Source organism: Pyxicephalus adspersus, chromosome 10 (genome assembly GCF_032062135.1).
Source record: "Pyxicephalus adspersus chromosome 10, UCB_Pads_2.0, whole genome shotgun sequence".
Taxonomy (NCBI): domain Eukaryota; kingdom Metazoa; phylum Chordata; class Amphibia; order Anura; family Pyxicephalidae; genus Pyxicephalus; species Pyxicephalus adspersus.
The window spans coordinates 20,704,618-20,725,413 of NC_092867.1; the positions used below are offsets into that span (position 1 = coordinate 20,704,618).

The 20,796-nt window shown below is 36.8% G+C and overlaps 1 protein-coding gene across 1 annotated transcript in view; it reads left to right on the forward strand.

Annotated features, from left to right (window-relative positions):
• The window catches only part of LOC140339231 (adhesion G protein-coupled receptor A3-like), a gene marked incomplete in the record, with an annotated part of 362,860 nt that overhangs the window by 77,640 nt on the left and 264,424 nt on the right, over nt 1-20,796 (forward strand). Inside the window, 2 exon segments of the mRNA XM_072423819.1 lie at nt 15,452-15,616; nt 19,267-19,465. Of these exon segments, the coding sequence (XP_072279920.1) occupies nt 15,452-15,616; nt 19,267-19,465 (364 nt within the window).

Below are 20,796 nucleotides of genomic sequence, written 5' to 3' on the forward strand. Positions count from 1 at the left end.
GTGTGTATAGACTGTAATACAAATTCTTTATCAAGTAAAACAGTACATGTTTATTTTTGTTATGTGTGTTAGCTGTTTGTCTGAAGTTCAGCCCTACAATAAAAATGAACTCAACAAGAATCTGCTGAACCATCCTACCCCCCCCCCCCCCCCAACCAAAATTGCACATCTTAAGTCCACAAAAAATACTTAAATTATTAGACTTTAAAATAGACCACAGACCCCTCCTGGGTACTGAAACCAGTGCCATCTTAGATTGTCTGTGCTTCAACATGCATTTGATGCAGCCTGCATCAGAATGCGTTATCACAGTACATTTATTGCATTCCCTATGGACACCTGGCATGATTTGCTTCAATACCAAGACAACATTCTGGGTCAGCATCCTTGCGGACTGCTGAATTACTTTCAATATAAAGTTTCTACAGTGTGTTCAAACCACACATATTTAAAGTGTTTCAAACAAGGGTATTTAAAGGCGTCACAGGAATACACCTATGCTGAAGTGGGTGCCTTACATCACCCTGACAAGGTGATATTGTACCTGCACTGTTAGGATGCAGGTAATGCGGCAGGCAGTGATGATGCGCTAGTCAGAGGCAGTAAAGAAACAAAAACATAAGGGTAATTATGGACACTCTAAAACCTGTCCATGGACAGTATTTTATTGGTGCTTTGAGATAGGACAAAGTTTAATTGGTGAGTTTAGTTCTGCTTGAAGTATTCATACAATGAGTATTTCACTGAAGGTTGGCATTAGCAGAGTTATCGAGGAAGGGAAATGAAAGAGCTGTGAAGAAAAACTAGAAGAAGGAAAACATGAAGGGAGACAGGAAAATCAGGTCATGTAATGTTAAATCATATTCCCTTTTCAGCTGTGTTTTTTTAAGATCTTCTGTGTTTACAGGTTTCACATTTTCAAACTTTAAATTTGGTATATGGGAAAAGATTCAGCAGGTTAGTGCCCCTTACCTGTGCTCATCTAGGCTGTACGTTTCCTTCTCAATAGGCAGGTAAAGGTCATACCTACTGCTTTATGACCAGCCAGTCAGGAAAATCCTACATTTGATGGAGGGTTTCCTCAGGTTCACTCTAATAAGAAAAACACTTGTAACTGGAGATCCTTTTATACCAAGGATATGTTTTACATACATATGATAAAACATGGCTCTATAAACCTAAAAAACAAAAATATAATACCTATAAAATAATTACAAGATGACAGAATCATATAATAAATAAATGAACTGGACAATGAGTACAGCTCACTCTTTTTGACTTTGGGGCACTAAAAGAGACTCCAGAATGTTTTATTAGATATATTATATATGTTTTATATGATTACCCTGCATCACTTTTTCTTGAAAGGCCTTCTTAGTCTAAGCCAGTGTTTTTCTATTTCAGGTCTTAATGAAACTCTGCTATAAGTATTAAATCCGCAACCTATACTACATTATTGTGGTGATCAGCAGAAAGAATGTCTCTTACATTGCTGGCCAGTGGGAAGAATGTCACCTTTACAGATACCCAAAAAAGGCACAAACGGCACACTGCCCCCTAGCAAACTCAGGAGGAATCTTGATTGAAACACACTGGTCTAAGCCATTCTTCTGCTTTAATTCAATTTTGCATGTTCCGTTTTGTGATGACACTCGACTCAACAGCTTCAGAGCTGCCTCTGATAAACCCTTACAAATACCAGGTGAAGATACAGCATCTCATTGTAGAGATCATGTAGTGCTAGACCAGGAGTAGGCAAACTTTTTCAGTCAGGGGCCACAATATAAAATTTGAAAGAGGGGCCGGGCCTATGGAAGAGTGGGTGGGGTTATGCCATCATGACGCCACTGAACGCCCACTCTCCCATCGCTGATTTGAGCCTGTGATGGGAGAGTGGGGGGGTTGTGTGCAGGGACACAGCCTGCCCACCTCCACGAGCCGGGATACCAACAGGGGACGTGTTCCATGGCTCTGGCGGTGCACCCCTCCAGCGGGGTACTTCTCCTGACCCTGCATGGGGTGGCACTGGCCAGAGCCACAGAACACCCAAAGTGCCAGAGAAACAACTGTATTGGGCCGCAGTTTGGTGGTCATGCCTGTGCTAGACACATGCAATGACATATGTTTAGATGCATGTATTATATAAACATTACATAAATATTAGAAATAATAAATATTGAGTTTTTATATTTATGTGATATGATTTAAAATTGTAAAGCCACAAACACTATGTTCTGCTGTATCTTTACAACAGAAATTCGCCAACACTTCGGATTGGAGTGCAAATAAACAATGTGAGATTAAAATAGGTCTCGTTCAGATGTTTAGAAATGTATTTCTGTGGCTGCTTCTATTTTCAATATTTAACATCCGTTTTGAGTTCTTTTCCCATTGTTTTAGTTTCTCTAAGTGAACAAAGGGAATGAAGTTGAGTAAAATCCCATAAATCCTGGCAGCAGATTCTAGAAATTAGTTATTTCATGGTCCTGAGTGTTTTCCTGAAAGCATGACTGTGTTGTTAAAATATCTGAATTATCTCCTGACCCACCCTTGGAAACACAATGGCCAGGTACTGTTTTGAGGACATTTTTTCAGAGGTTATTACTGAGAATTTCTTTCTTGGCACAAATAATGCCTCAAAATAATTGTATGATTTATTTTTATATGTCCACACTGGCCCTAAAAGAGTTTGCAATGAGTGAGGTTAGAAGATATGTCTAAAAATGAATTATGTGGGGTGGTTAGTCAAGGGGTGGAGTCTACAAGGCTAGATCCATCTAATTCCAGGCAAAATATATACAACAGACTGCTGGAGGTTGATACCAAGTAATATTTAGATGCTTACACCATTTGCATTTACAAAAATACCTAAAATAATGTATCAATGGTAAAGTTTTGCATCATATCTGCCTTTTATATTTGATGGAAGTTTAGCTATAATTTATTGCCTTTAATATAATTTTATACTATATTGCCCCTGCAGTGAAGTATGCCTGGGTACAAAAACTCCACTGTTTTGCATAATTCTGCTGGTATTCTCAGTATAATATTTACTGCATATGGGGATGCACATATCTGTTGTCCTGTATACAAATCACACTCTTTCCTCCAGACCAGTATTTTTATTTACAGTCCTTCTTTGTCATTGTGCCCTGTGCCACCAGTGTACAGACATGCCATGTCACTTTCTATCTCAGTGAACATTTGACAGTATTCTAATCCTTACAATAAACTCATTCAAGTCAATTAGAGTTTTACACGCCTGCATGACTAGCAGAAAAGGACAAATATTGGTCAGGCTAGCTGCTGTCCTGGCTCTTTAGACATATTCTGAAAAGTTTTAATAATTGGACAAGTGGTTAGAATTCACAAGGCAGGCATAGACAGAGAATGAGTAATATACATGCCATAATAAAGTAAGATGTCACTTGTTCCATACCACACTACTTTTGGATATAGGGAAAAGGGATACTGTTTAGTTCAACATATGTGGGCAAATAACACACTCCTGCCATGCACCCATTTTGTGCACCATAATAAATGAATATGCAAAAGAACAGTTGGGTAAATCAAGCAGTACTTTTATTTGAGACAGTAGGAGCAATACAGCAATAAATCTCCTGACAGTACAAATCAAGTGAATGCCATATCCCCAAAATGCAACAAATGAAAAATGTATTTCTTAACAAACAAGGCAAGGGGGTAAAAGTAGGGAATTACTGGCATAATAATAAAAATTCAGGTTTATAATGAAAAAATACAAAATATAATATCATATAACAAAAAGGATAAAAATCCCCCCAAGTGGGCATATTGGAATCATTGGATAACATGCTATCTCAATTTTTGTTTCGTGGATGAAACCACTTCTTCAGGTCAGAATCAGAAAATGGAGCCTTGTACTAAAATAACAATATTGTATTAATAGTTACATATTTTTCATCTCATCCCACCTTCTCCTGGGGTTTATAAGCCCTAGCTATGAGGTGCCATAGATTGTCTGAACTTTTAGAGCTTTGGGTGGTCCTGTTTTTTCCTGCATAATGTAAGCAAATGAAATGCATTAGTAGTTAGTGGACCCCATAGTTGTGTTGTATAAGTAAGGCTGCAATAGGTGTGTAGATTGGAGATCAAAGTACTTACATCTTATATCAGTGACATCACATCACTTTCTGTCATCTGAGATATTATTTTTAGGTGGTCTGATTCTTTAAATGTATGCGAAAAGCATAACTGTGCAAAAAATTAGCCAATACAATTTTATGAAACGTAAAAGAGGAATACATTACTTTAAATGTATTACAGATCATCTTGCTAAAATCTTGTAGAGCTTAACTTAAAAATAAAAGTAATAAAAAGGCAAATTTCCATGCTTCAGCCATTCTTCCTATTAGTAAATGTTAAGCGGTTTCTTTATAAAATGTACCTGGCTGGTTTGCTCTGCTGAAGCCGAAGCATATCATTTCAATTTCACTAGAGGTGTTAGAATTCATTTGGAATCTTGGCATGCCTCCAGCCGGATAACCACCCCATTGCTTGCAGCTAAACGTGAATGCAAGAGTTTAAGCTCATTACTTAACTGTTCTCTATGAACACACGGTTCAAGAACAGTTATATTTCAGATATTACTTGGATATGTTTCCAACTAGCTATCCAAGTGATCAACTGCTTAGATATCTTTTTAACCTCTCTCATCCATATATCCATTCTTCTTAAGAACCAGCATTTTTTTTTTTATTCAAAAGATTTGTCTGTTTTGTTCATATAACTTACTCTATACTGAGCCCATTAGGGCCTATGTGTTGTATTAATGCATAGCTGTTCTGTGTATTGCATTTAGGTCTATTCATTTTAAATTGCACCCCAACACACCTATTCATTCAAACCCAAATGAACCCGGATTGCAAAGCACCATAACACATTGTAATACACATACAAAAATAGTATAGATTAGATTTTGGCTGCACTGGAGTGAAGTGGTAAAACTAATGTCCCACTCAGTTCCCATCTGGATTGATTCTCATCTAATTTCATTTAAATCCACTAAATACATTTTAGATGAATGTAAACATAAGATGTTCAGTGTCTTACAGTATTTCTTTGGAAAAGTAGAAAGCCTGTATCTGTCTGCATTCTGCAAGTGCTTAGCTTGTTCTGGGTAGGGAAGCAGAGCTTCTCTGCAGAGGTCTGACACACTGCATGCTAAGTTAGAAGTATCCAGTCAATAGGGTACAGTGTGTAAGAGAAGAAGAATTAAGTAGTTGGTTCAAATGCATGCGCATACTTCTGTTTATGATTTGCTTGTATAGGCATCTCAACTCCATGGTGTGTGCACATCCACATATGTGCATACATGCATATACACTTTTTAGTTACATACTGGTGACACGTATACTATTTAAGGTACCAGACAGTGGTAATGCTGCATATGTATACCTAAAGAAGGGGTTCTCTTATGTTTTTTGACTTCACTTGACCCTACCACTGTACAATGTGATTTCGTCTTTTTAAAAAAGGTACATGGACAACAATTAAAAAAAAAAAAAAAAAAAAAAAAGGTAAACTTTACATTAAAATAGAAGCAGTCATTTGACTGGATCTACCTTGTCTCCCTAGATCTAAGACGATAGTAATATGTACTTTTTCTATGTTAAAGCTTTGCTTTGTGACAGATTCTTTTTCTGAAACATGAGTGAAGAATTATATTTTTTGTCCCTAATGTTTAAACCTTTCGCATTAATAATTGTGCTTTTTTTTTGCACGAAATCATACTGTTTAATACTGTATAAACACTTTATTTCTGCTAATATATTCTTTCTTACACCACAGCCAGTTTCCTTGCATTTTCTTTGGCAGCTCTCCAAGTTTGAATACATAAAACGTTGTATCGGGTTTCTCTAAAATCTAAAGTTTACACCTACATGCCAACTAAAACTGCTTTCATTTAATAATATTTCAGGAATGAGGTGACTGACTGTTTTTCATCGGATGTGAAAGTTCTTTATTAGCACGTGTAAATATTCCAGCTAAACGTTTATACCTAGGGTGTGTTCATATGTTTTTGCAGAATGTAAGGATATTATAATATGCTATCCAACATTTAGGCACGTACTCATTACATAGTTTTTTAAATCAATTTTTAGGGGGTATGGTTTACCAGATCATATAATCCTTTTCTACAATGTAAGGCCAATTCACACTTCTATTGCTGCTAGATGTGTTTTCTATTAAAATAAATGGAAACAACTGAATTACTCCTTCAAACTGTACTAGAATTCCATCCACTTTGATCTCCTAGCTTCTTTTCCCAATGTACAACACTAATTCTATTACAATTGTTTTTTGAATAATTCTTCTTTTTCTTCCTTTGATTGTATTAGCTGCTGCTAAAATTGCACTATACCCAGAATTGTGGGGCAGGATCTATCCAGGTACTGCATAACACATCCAACATGCTTACCAGGGGAAAACAGAAAGTACATTTACCATTATTCAAAATAATTGCACAGTTGTTGTGGTCAGTGCTTGGGCCTCTTCTCTGTTTCAGTCACTGAATTGATGGCTGTTGGTGTCACGGTCCCTTCCGTGACAGAAGTTTGAGGATCTGTCAGACAAGCTGCATATGTGAATATCTGACAGTCTCTTTGGTTTTACTTGTTTCTGTGTTACCTTTCTGTTACCCTCCCCTCCCTGTTATACGTGACAGTTGGCGGGTCAAAACTATGTGCTGTGAAGGTGATACCTGCCAACTATAGGACACACATCATATTCAAAATGTTTCTTAGTGGGTACCATTATACCACTAACTACAGTTGTCTCATTATTTAGGGGAAATACACAGTCATTGTGAGTAGAGATGTGGGTAGTGCTTAGAATTGTTCCATGCTCAAGTCACTTTAGTTGATTGCTGTTGATGGGTCAGGACTGTGCCGTGAAGGTCAAACCTGCCAACCATAGGACGCACATCAAATTCAACGTTTCCTAGGGGGTAATAGTAACAACAGTTCCCATTATTCAAGGGGAATGTCCTTTTTTTGCCTAACCCCCACCTAACCACCCCCACCTCATCTAGCTATACCCATTACTTTACACCAGCACATTTCTTTTATGCGCTTCATACTGTTATAAAAGAACAGTGATCCACTCTTACCATCCCTCATCATGACATGTTGCTGGGGTCTTCCAAACTACATGATGACCTAGATGATGGGCAGCTTATGGGAAGTGCCCATGTCATTGGGAAACAAGGTGAGTTCCAAAAGAATTCTCCTTTATCACTGCCATCAATACAAAAGAAGACATAGGACTCTTTGTGTTACTTTCCCACAGACTCAGAAAAGTAAATAGGGATTTCCAGTGAATTAAAAAAATTAAAAACCTTAAGATTAAATAAGGTAGGGTGGGCTAGCATGGAATTTATATATGCTTTGGATAGCTTTATATTACATTTGCTGTTTTTTTCTTTCTACAAATTAAAAATCCTTTTAAAAAAACTGAAGTTGGATTTTAGGGCTATACAAAACCATTTCAGGCACCACAGCAATAAAAAAAGTATAATACTGCTCCCAACTTTCTTCTTCACTTTGATTTATCTATAAGTGTTTCGTCATTATTTTTTAACTGAACACCATATATGAACACATACATTTTTTCACTATAGGAATACATTTTAGTACAGATACAAACATTCTCTTTCTTATATCATTCTTTATTTTCTTTTTACAATTTACTTATTTATTTTATGGATTAAAATGTAACGGTTAAGGTGAAAGTTCCCTTCTTGTGTAATGCAAATGATTATGCATGCTCATGAGCTCAAATGCTTATTGTAAAATAAAAAAAAAAACAAGAAAATGAGATTTGTTTCATTAATCCATAGCACAGACACTCCCAACAGATTTGCGCTATTTTCGTACTCAGTATCATACACGGACTGAAGCGTTTCTCATTTTATTTTTGATTAATAGGAAATAGCTTCTTGGAAAAACAGAGATTCATAATAAATTCTTTCAAATTCATGTTGTGAAGCTAATGATGCATTGTTTATATTTTATCTTTATTTAGTGGATGATGTAAGGCTTGGAGAACATGCAAATGAATACCTTTAAACAATGACATTTGTTGCATTATGAAATGACATACATTACATAGCACTATATGCATATTTCATTTTTTATATATACCATAGGTACATTTGATTTGTGAAAATATTTTCAATAATACACAACTCCAACCAAATATGTTTTACTTTGGAGGAAAGTGTGGAAGGTTTAAAGCTAGTCTACTGTCTTTTAACCTCTCTAGAGGTAACCCTGAGTGTGACTCGGGGTAGAAAAAAGTTGCTAAAAGTGGTAACCCCGAGTCACACTCGGTTAGGTGCACTCGGTATGTAAACCTATGGGAAGGTTAGTAAATAGAGCGCTTACTCGATCTGCCAGCGTCCAGCGCCGCGATATCTGTCTTCTTCTTCCTTCTTCCTCCTTCTGCACACGATGAGTCGCCGGGGAGTTCCTGGTGACGTCGGTGCGTGTGCGTGTGCCTGGTGACCTTGCCGGCGCGGCGGGAAATTCAAAATCCATTTGTATTGCATTCAATACAAAATAACTGTATTGAATGCAATACATTGGATTTCTATGTGTAAAAGCAGTACATTGTTTTCAAGAACATTTATTTTACAGTATATATATTAGTATGAGTATAATGTGTATTTTTTTTTTTATTTAAAAAAATTAAATTTTTTTTTTTAAATATATAGATTTTTTAATTTATTCAATTTATTGGTTTTACATGATTTTGTGTTTCAAACTTTAATAAACTCATACTATTACATTATACTGTAAAATAAATTTTCATGAAAAACAATGCACCGGTTTTAGACATAAAAAAACGGAAATAAATGAACTGCTAGGGAGGTTAAATCCTTTGCAAAGGTTTTCCTATTCTTTTTACCCTTGAGACACCAAGGTGTAAAATGAAGGGTCCAAAGGTCTCTGGTACAATGAGGTACCTAAAAAAATTAAAACCTGAGAAGGTTTAACATTTTCCATTCTGTAAAAATAGTATGTTTGTTAACACAATAAGATATTCTAACAGTAATGGAATTGAGACAAATGGGATTTATAACCCCTATTATTACATACACATTTGTATTCAACACTGCAATGGTCTGTTGCAATGGGATATACAAGTTTCCAACTTTTCTGTAGTAATTCAATGAAAACAGTAAAATATACTTAAAATACAAAGTTTTATTTTCTGTGTATCTATCGAAAATATGAGAAAATGATTCGGAAATTTGGCAAAAAAAAAACTGCTTCTCATTAAACCCTATAATGTTTTCAATTTTCCAAATGGCAATGCTATCATCAACAGTGAAGATCAGAGTACCCACCACTCTTTAAAACCCAACCATGCAAAACCAAGCTATGTAATGGAATTAAGTCCATACAGGATGTCTATAATCTACAAGCAGACCTGGATGTACTGTTTGATTGGGCAGCCAAGTTGCATATGACATTTAATATAGATAAATGTAAAGTTATGCACTTGGGGACTAACAACATGCATGCTTCATACTGTCTAGGGGGAATACATTTAGGGGAGTGAAGAATGGAAAAGGATCTGGGGGTTCTAGTTGATAATAGACTTAATATTAGCATACAATGCCAAGCTGCAATATCTAAAGCTAGCAAAGTATTTTCTTGTATTAAAAGAGGAAAAGACTGCAGAGGTGGAGACATAATCCTGCCCCACATACAAAGCATTGGTCAGACCACAGACCTGGAATATGCAGTCAAGTTTTGGGCAGCAGTTCACAAAAAGTATATTGTGGAATTGCAGAAATTGCAGAGAAAGGCAACTAAACTAATAAAAGGAATAAAGTGCTCAGCTATGATGAGAGATTAGCTGAACTGAATCTATTCTTTCTTGAGAAGAGATGTTTAAATGGGGGATATGATCACCCTGTCTAAATATATAAACGGTCCATATAGGGAACTCTCTTCCCAAATATTCACTTTTGAGATCATTACAAAGAACAAGATGGCACTCTTTGCTTCCGGAGGAAAAGAAGTTTAAGCTCCGGATAAGGAAGGGATTCTTCACAGTAAGGTCTGTAAAAATTTGAAACCGGCCCCCTAAGAAAGTTGTTTCAGAAAGTTCTATATAGATTGCTGTAAGAAAAATCTGGATGCTTTTCTTGAAGCACATAATATAACTGGGTATTAAGGTAAAGAGTACAGACTGTACTCTTTAGATCCGGGGAACATGAGATTGCCTCACTGGATCAGGAAGGATTTTTTCCCCCGTTAAATCAAATTGAACTCTTTTTAAAGTAGGGGGTTTTTGTTTGCCTTCTTCTGGATCAACTATGTCTATGTCTTTTTTTTTTTCAACCTAACTATCTAGCTATGTAAATATGGCAACTGGAACACTTTTGCAAAATGCAAATGTAGTAGTAATTAAAAAAGTATCAACGAACAGCAATAGCAGCAAATCCACCCCTCAGAAGGCCATGTTATTGGAATTAGAAGCAGAAAAAGCACACCCAGAAGGCTTTTCACCAAATCTTTACATCTTACATACAATATATTTATAAAAACCTCATCCCAAGAATATTCTTCAATGGAAGCCTATCTGAACAAGTCGTAATGACTTGGGGAACTCGCCAAGGCTGCCCGCTTTCTCCAATACTTTCTAACTTGGCACTAGATCCTTTATTAAGACTGCTAGAAACTGCCCCCAATTTCAAAGGTATACTCATTGAGAACAGGAGGGTTAAGGTTACTGTGTTTGCAGATGACTTAGTGCTATACATTGCCAAGCCAAAACGCAGTCTCCCAGCAGTGCTACAGGTGCTAACACAGTATGGTACAATCTCTGGATAATCCATCAATTTGGACAAATCAAAAGCCTTCTACTTATCAAAATATCTTAGACCCCGTTGGAACCCCCAATACCCATTTGTTAGGTGCAAAGAAAAACTGAAATACTTAGAAGGTAATAAATGTAACACCACTCTGGCAAACAGTCCTAGACCAACTGCAAAAATTTTCTTGTATCTTTCAAATTTCTATATTTAGGGTTGATTAGTTTAACTAAAATGGTAGTGTTTCAGATGTTACCAATAATACTGAGACCCAAGGAACTCCAAGATCTGTACAGAGTTTCCAGAAATTTCATTTGGGAGGGAAAACAAGCTGGACTGAGTTTTTTTATTTTCCAGCGACCAGTAAAAAATGGCGATATCAACTTCCCAGATGTAAAGTTATATAGTTGAGCTTCCATAACAAGATATCTGAGGGACTGGCTTCATGGAACCACTAGCTCTAGGCCAAATGACCCCTAAAATGAACCTAAGCTATCTCCTATATGTTCATAAGGATCTACTACCTTTAAAGGAGGTGCTAGATACCCCCTTCTGTATCTATGTTGGCAGAACGGACTGCCCTGGGTTTCATTTTGTGCGACTAAAAACCTTTGTGAACCCCCCAACTAAAAAACCTATATCTTACCAAGCCGCCCATGCTTTATACCCATTTTCAAGGGCTATTCCTTTTATTTACCTACAAATTAAGTCCTTGCAAAAACATCTAATTAAGTCCTTGCAAAACAAGCAATAACAGATGTGTATCCCAGATACAGTGATGACATCAACTTTGAAGTGAGGAGAACGGGCCTAAGTTGATGGTGTGAAATGTTTCCAAATAAATCTCCATCTGACATTTTGAAAGACTTTAGGAGAGCCTGGAAAGTGACATCATCCTCCATGCACAGAGCAATGATGCTTAAATTGTACCATGGAGCTTACATATGTCCAGATAAATCTCTCCGAATGGGTATGAATCCCACCCCACATTGTCAGAAATAAAAAATAAAATTTAAAATATACTATTTTTCTGAAGAATAGCATGTTCTCCCCTTTATAAATAGGCCTCTTGCATTGGGGAACAATTTTGAACAAATTTTTTGTTGACTTCAATTTTTAAGCTTATTTACACTATTTAAAATAGGTATGCTGATTCTTAAAGTGCGGTTAGTTTTCTTCTATCACGTCAGGTTTTTCTCTACTGCTTATATTAATGCGATTATTGTAGGGTGGATTTGTATAGGCTATTCATTTACACACAAAACAGTGTGGTCAGAGGTTGTGCGCTGCTCTACGTAGTGAATAAGAAAAATTTATTTTTCTACACACGTATTTCCTTTCTTTCAGATCATGTCTGGCTCTTCTGTTTCTCGCCTAAACAACCCCGATTCATTTTGTTATATCTGTGGCAGTTTCACCATTTCCAGTCAAAGGGCGAACATCAGCATATTTGTAGAGCAACCCTATTTGGCATATTTCAAAGTTAAACTTGGTGATCAAGATAAGTCTTGGGCCCCTCATAATGTGTGCAAACAGTGTGTTGAGGGTTTACGGATGTAGACAAAGAAAACAGGTTATAGGATGCCATTTGGTAAACCTATAGTTTGCCGAGAGACAGGAGATCATTTCAGTAACTGTTACTTTTGTATAGTGAAAACTACAGGATATAACAAGAAAAATAAATGTAACAAAGAGTATCCTAGTCTACCATCGCTATACACCCAGTGGCTCATTCAGATGAAATCCCAGTGCCAGTTTCTCTCTTGAAGAACATGATTATAGTCATTTGAAAAAACAAAGGCCAGTGTGTTTGATGGTCCACAGATTCGCCAGCTCATCAAAGATGAAAATTTCATCAGGACAATGTCAAATGTTGAAAAGAATGCTTGGTTATCATTCAAAGTCTTTGTCAAGGACTCTCTTGGAAACACACAAGCAAATAATTACACAGAAATTGTCAAGAAACTCTTGGAGAGCTACAAAATGCAAATGCTTGGTTGCAATATGAGTATCAAGGTGCATTTTCTGCATAGCCATCTTTCTAACTTCCCGGAAAAAACCTTGGTGAAGTCAGTGATGAGCAAGGTGAAGAATTCCACCAAGATTTGAAGGTTAATGGAAGGGGACAGTATTGGGGTAGATGGGATGTCTATATGATGGCTGACTATTGTTGGAGCATCTGGCAGGATTGTCCTAACACTGAACATTCCAGAAAAAGCTATAAGCGTACATTTTTACCTTAACGGCTTACTCGATTAATTTTCAAATGTTTTACTGTAAAAAAAATGTCATGGAGTAACAATAAATCCTTTGTATGAACAAAAGAAATTTAAAAAAACATTTCATTCGAGGTATTATTTCATTATTTTTCATTGTATGTAAAATTTGTATTTTGACAAAAATGGAGGGTACCCTGTATCATAAAAACTGGATGTGATTGCAAAAAACTGGGGTAATTTCTGGATTCACCACCCAAAAATTAGTAAAAAAACAAAAAAAAAGTAAAAACTGTAAGATCTAAACTCAAAAAATAAAATCAGGTCTGGTTTTTGGTGCTCGGTGAATTGTCAGCCCATTCAAAATAATTGTTTTTCCTAACACAGTGTATGTTAATGTGAATATGGTAATATAGCACAAAGGTATATAGGAGCTCTGATAGGATGTTTGTGTCTGTGGAGGACATAATAACTATTAGATGTATAGTAAGTGCATTGTCTTGTGGATTTTCTTGTGTGTGATGCACACAGAGGCACAGAGATAGAAAATACATCAAATTAAATGTATCCAGTGTCAGACTGGGGAACTAGGGCTCACCAGAAGATGTAAGAATGAGAGCCCACCAAAATGCATAATCCAAAAGTGAAACAGTGGCACATTTTTGTAAGGCAACAGAGCCCACTAGAGGGAAAGGCAGCTGTTCTATAACTGCCTATATGGCACCAAAAAAATAATTTTGGGGGGATATCACCAGATTTTTTTCAGTGGGTCAGTCTAATCCTAAAAATATTGATGAAAATGAAGAATGCAAAATAAATTAAATATAAATGTGAAAATTAACAATACAGAGTAGCTTAGCTTTATATGCTGGTCTTTGCTACAAAACAATATGCTGACATATTAACATTAAAGAACTAGACCGCATACGCTTGAGTGATCAGCTGCTAAACAGAACAACATTAAAAAGCAGAAACTCTTTCATTTGGTCGGTGCCTTGCAGAATTATTTTTCTTTCCTATGTCTGACGTCTTACAATTGTTTTCCTGATGTTCATCTATTTTCTGCCTGATGGCTCTTCGCCACAGGCCCCTATATTTAAGATTTGTCTGCCTGCCATTTTTAGAAAAAAAACATATTGAAGATCAAATTATCTGGAAGTTCTTTCTTTGTTAGCACAATCTGTATTTATAGCTAGTCTCTCGCTGATGTGTAGCACACATAAGGATTGCTGTTCTGAATGAAGAACCTGCCAATATATTGTATTTCTTGTCTTTCATCAGTAGGCATGACCTTAGTAGGCTGAAAAAGAAAACGGAAAATGTCTTTAGAACTTTGGCAAGTATATTTAAAAACAAGAACAGTGTGCAAACTAGTCAATTGGACAGCGGTTTGTTCTCAGTGCTGAACTGATGGCAGATATATATTGGTTACTATGGGTTACATTCCTGCCAACCCTTGAGAAACAAATTATGCATGGTATGCAAAAGAAAACAGTTGCACTATGAGCTGGAATGAGGAAAACTGAGTTTTTATTTCCCTGAAACAAAAAAAAAAAAAAGAAAGCATTTCGCTGAAATGCTTTAATATCACAGGAGAAGGCAACAATGAAATACGTTTTAGGAAGCACTGGGCTTTTTAACACATTACGAGAGAGTCCCAGAGGCTCCTTTTGGATCCTGGATCTGTTTTTTTTTTTTAAATAATGACGATTGTTCATTAATGGTGAGAATTAATGGGTAAGAAACAAGAATCCAAAGAACACAAAGTGGAATAAACCCCGTTAAAGGCAAATTTTTCCTAAGCAGTTTAATGAGCAAAATTAGGAGTTTCTATTTATGCTGGCAGTTCAAGGCAAGGATACCTTATTGTTGAGCTGTCGTTTTTCAGGTAATCCAAGCAGGTTCTAATGCAGACTGTAGCATTAAATGAGGAGAAAAGAGCTTGGGGCTCTTAATATCTGCCATTGCAACCACTGGCACTTCTAGGCATGTGTCTAGTACCAAATCTGGCGATGGATGTAAAAGGAAACAATCCTAAAGCAGAACTTGCAGAAAAAAAATGTTGGTGATCAATCTCTGTACTTACAACATCCAGTTGAGTATTGCTTAAGAATATAACAAGTCATTTCAGGGCTAACCTTTGCATTCAATAACATAAATAGAAAGAGCCAGGATGTAAATCATGGGCTATTTACCTGCTGCTAATAACTGTGGGGGTTATAAATGGACAACAGTTAAAGAAGTCAGTGTATGCATGGATCTAAACCCAATATATATTGGAACCTGGTTATAAATAGGTCACATTTATTACTTGCTAGAATCTGTGTTATTTGTGTAACAAATCTTGATTTTAATTCATGTTTTGCAGTGATCTAATTTTATCCAGTGTTGATGTAGATGCCTCTGGTATTTGGGAATGTCGAGTAAATACTTCCTATGGAAGCATCTCCAAGCAAATAGAGATTGTTGTTCTGGAAACCGGAGCACCCTATTGCCCTATGGAAAGAATAATCAATAACAGAGGTGATTTTAGGTAAATGTAGTAAATGTAATTTCTGTTTATTGTTTTAGTTACTGTACTTTGGTGCTAGTCATTGAATTATTAATGCATACCTCCCAATACCCTAGTAGTAGTTACCAATTGAGATCAAAGCAAAGCTTGCTTTCAAATGACTGGGTTGCAGTTGAGAATTATGTATTTTTGTCTTTGTTTCATAGAATACACCTGGCTAAAATATTTGACTATATCAATTATCCTTAGTTTAGACCTCCTTAGAGAGATGGCTTCACCAAAGTTGGATCAGACATCAGACTGGAAATATTTTTCCAGTCCAAACTTGAAATTGTTGGCAAGTTTGGAACTATATAATTGTTTCGAAAAATGTTACTAATTTAGTTATAACTTGAACTGACCAAATGAGAACTGGTATTATATTTTCTCCTATTGCTCTCTTTTGTACATCCATAATCTGATATGTATCTGCTACTTTGTAGTGCAGAAACCTCTAAAACCAGTAAGTGGAGGATCACTGTCAAAAGCACAGATAATACTCCTTTTGTCTTATATATGATTATCTACCATACACATGTACAGAGGCAAAACCGTAAAGGCATTGGCCCCAATTTAGTAAAGGCTGGAGAGGATACACTTTCATCAGTGAAGCTGGGTGATCCAGCAAACCTGGAAAAGATTTCTTAAAAGTCATTTGCTTTTTGGTAGCAAATGTTTTCAATCTTGGACTGGATCTATTCCAAGTTTGCTGGCTCTACCAGCTTCACTGATAAAGGTGTATCCTTTTCAACCTTGGAGAGCTTTATTAAATCAGGCCCATTACCTGCAGCAGCCAATAGGATTCCTAATTTGATTTTGTTAAGAAATGCTTATCTGTCCGGCGTGCTGTGCACCATCGTGGTAATAGACACTGTCTATTCTGTCCAGTAGTGTCAATTGCGGCAGCCAAGAGAACTGGGATACCAGCAGGCCCTGCTTCCCTGATGGATTTATGGCATCCCCAGCATCCATTGTTAGGCTGTGCACAGCTGAAGGGGAATCTAGAGGCTGATCAGCTCCTGATTCAGTCCTGCACTGCTATTGGCTGCTGGGACTTTAAAGCCTCTCTGCTCCCTGTAATTGGTGCCTGTAGTAGCGTTTAGCTGGACTAATCTGTGCTTGATATTTATCGTCTGATTTACTGTTGCTGACCTTGCCTGTTTCTGTCTGACATGGCCAGTTTATACTGCCTGGACCCACCTTTGCCTGTGACCCCAACTGTGCTTGTGTATTGTACTTGTGTACTTCGTTTCTGGAACGGATATTTTGTGTATGACCTCTGCTCTGTATTCTGGACTTGTCTTGTTGGAATCTTGGTACTGCTATCTGTGGGCTCCTGGCTTGCTGCCAGCCCATTCCCAGACTCCATCCCCTGCGCAGTAAGTCCTGGGGGCAACCGAATGCTGGGAGACACAACCAGTCTCCCGAGACTGAGCGGGGGCTTACTAAAGGTGAAGACTGCTCCATTGAGCCTTTTTTTTTTTCATTTACCTAAAATACTTATTTTGCAGGACTTGATACTTCACATTTAGCTTTTTCAGACACAGTTCCCAGATAGGGCCAAATATAGAGACTAATACTACCTCTGAACAGGAATTCAGACAGACATGACCAGCCAAATGCAAGCCTGGAATAGATGGATGATTGAATAGTTATGAAATCTCCCCATCTCTCTCATGAGATTTCTAAATTAACTTAGTTATTCTAACATTAATGGTGAAAATATTAAAAAAAGAACCAGATATGTAAGAATGAACACCTGTCTTATGACCTGCATAAGCCAGATGTTCATTATAATGCATCTGGTTCTTTTTTTAATATGCCAATATTTAAATTGGAAGGTCAACCAAAACATATTTTTATTTATGGTCCGAATGAGCAAAGTTTAGAACCACTATAAAATTTGTATTGCTGTCTGCAGTCAGTGTATAGCACTCTGCCTTGCAGTACTTAGGGCCCAGACTGGAATCTTAAACAGGACATGTCCCGCATCCGAAAATCATGATCAGGTTTGTAGGTTAAGGGGCCCAAAATCATAATGGTAGTTTAACTGGCTTCCCATAAATTTGCCTTAAACTATATAGGAGACATTGGATTGTATGCTTCATTAAAGAATGGTTCATGGGCTCTCAATACTATTTTATTACAATACTATTATTTTATATATTTTTATATATTTATATATTTTATAATACAATACTATTACAATACTAATAATTAATTGTACGGGAAATTTAAAGGTAAGCTAAAATAAGACGATCGTAAATGGCTGGTAAAGACATACCAAAAGTATTGCTGCTGGAGAGTTAATATACTTGAAGATATATGTTTAAGTAAAGACCTAAAGGTAGCCTGTCATTTACTGTTATGGCTACAGCACAGGAAGTGCAGACCTACTCATAAGAGACAGGTTATCAGGTTAAACAGAAAGACAAAAGTATAATTTTGATTGGTTATACTAATCCAAGTATATTGTGCTTTGCATTTAGCCTGGCTGTGTAATTCTCTAGAAAGTGTCTTAGAGCCAGCCCTAGTCTGGGAAGCATGCATTACTTTTTGCTAGCGGTCAGTAGATTTATAAATTCTTTCATCCAGCTTCAAATTCTGCCAAAGGCAATTTGTCATTGGATATAAATCAAAAAGAAGACATTCTCAACCTTATCGATCATGCTTCTCAAAAGTTCATGAAAATGTATTTTAAGGAATATTTCACAAGTTGGTCCTGAGTCTGTTGTGTTCTTGAAAGGGAATACACTGTAAATGGCTGGAAGCTTTTAAACCCCTTAAATATATGATTAGTGAAAGCTATTGTTACTTAGGCATTCTCTGACTGATCTGCAGGCTAATAATCTCTTATGGAAGAGGTCTCTACTTTTCTGCTCTTATACCAGTTTCTCAGACAGCCAGACAGCCAGACAGCAGGTACTAGTGGAAAGCTGTGAAATACAGTATCTGTCCTAGAGATATATCTGTTTTGACAGCAGAGTTTATTGTAATTGTTAAATTGACAACTTTATTCATGAAAAAGTCTATTTCAACAAATATTAAAAATTGTCTTGGGTGCTAATATAATTATATATATATATATGTGTGTTTAATTGTTAAAACAGCCTTCTATGAGGACCTATGGCAGCCCATAGGACTTGGACTTCTATTACTAGTAACTGTTTACTTGTCTAAAATGGAAGACAACTAATTTACCTTACAGATTTTGCAGAGGACAACATAGGTGTTTGTCTCATGACGGTGTGCATTGTATCAAATTAGATAATAGCCATAATCTGCTCAATTATCACCAATGCCCTTGCATTGAACTCCATGTTTTGTACAGTTACAATTAAATCTTTACCAGGGGAAAGTGACTGATGGAAGTAATTTAAAAAGTTTGCACTTTTGAAAAAGTTCAAATCTCCTAAACTTTCCTAGACCATTAGTCATCAGATGATTTAACCCACACTGGGACAGACCTGGCAGATGGTCTTTAGGTGAAGAAGTAGGAGTGGGCGGTAGTGGTGGTGGGGAAATGCTAAGTATCGACAAGCTCCAACTAGTACAGAGGGTTCCTTAACAAGTTTTCATTTTTAATGTATTACTGTAGTAAAGTAAATAATAATCTTTGATTTCTTTCCTAGATGGCCTAGAACATTAGCTGGCATGATGGCTTTCTACCCCTGCAGAGCATTTGCACTTAGCTCACTGCTTTATGCAGAACATGGAGAAGAGCCGCGAGCCTGGCGAAAGTGTGATCGTAGTGGACACTGGACAGAAGAAGACTATTCAGAGTGTCCCTTTATTCATGAAGTAACAAGACATCTTCATGCCTTCAGCTTGGTAATCAGCATTTTTACTTCCCTCCCTGAACATATGATAACTATTATCTCTCCCCAATGAATACCTTCAGGTTATTTTTATAAATATAGATTATGATTATTTTGCAAAGAGTGCCACATCTGTAGATACTGAAACACAGCTTGAAAGTACCTCATAAATTTCATTTCCAAGAATGTCCACAAAACTGATTGAGTCAGCATACACAAGACTTTTATGCCAGAGCCCTGTTCACACCAGCAAAATATTAAATTTATGTAAAAGCTCAAAAAAAATCCCAACGTGTTTCATTAACTCCTGATCAGATGTTTACATTTTTACCCTTTACCATAAATACATAATAATGGGTTTGTGTGGAATATGAAGGTTTACAAAATTCCATAGTAATGAGATTTCACTTTTAAAGTGTAACGCATTGAAAAAAAAGGTATGTTTTGCTAGGTTACTTTTACTTCTTCCATGCAAACCCTTCCAAAACTTCTTTCAAATGCTTTCAACTGTTTAAAATGCTTACCAGGTGTTTGTAATCCTATTCAAGCATATAGAAAACAGTTGAGCAGGTAAGCAGCCATAAGACACGTCCTGTAGCATCTTAACAATGACCAAAAACTGCAACGCAACCACAATTCTACTAAATGCCTTCAAGAAAAATCAGCCAATCTAATTTGTTTCATCCCTGCACAACAATGATTTTGCTACTGGGAATAACACATGTGATTTACATGATATCGATTGTGCTGATTCCAAATCAGAATTTGCCTATCACGTACAGATTTTAGGTTATGGGCATGCTATAGCTGTTCAAATGGTCAGTAATTGGGTAATATATTTTTACATGGGAACATTATACCAGTTGCAGCTACCACTATGCCTGCTGCCGCCTCAGCTGATCCACGTCCCCTGGTGGCATGCATGTTCCAGCACCGGCTGGGCAAGTCAGTGAGCTGACATCAGAAATAGGTATATAAGGCGAGATGGACCAGGGGCTTGTCTCTAGTGCGAAACCATCTAATTGGATAGTACAGCTAGGCCATAGTGAGTCTGTGTTAAGCTAAAAATTAGTAGGTGCAGCTGTGTTAATAAACCGGCAAATATGCCCCGTGTGATCAACACAAGAACCTAATCAAGAGGGTGAGATTTGCTTACAAGTATTACTTTGGATGTGAAATTGGAGATCAGGAGAAAAGCTGGGCACCTCATATCTGCTGTCAGGTGTGTTACGTTGGCCTAACACAATGGTTGTATATGGTACGTCTCCCACTCTGCCAAATCTCAGCACTGTGTTTGCAATTGTTTTCCCCTGCAACCCTCATCTGATATTGTATATGGTACGT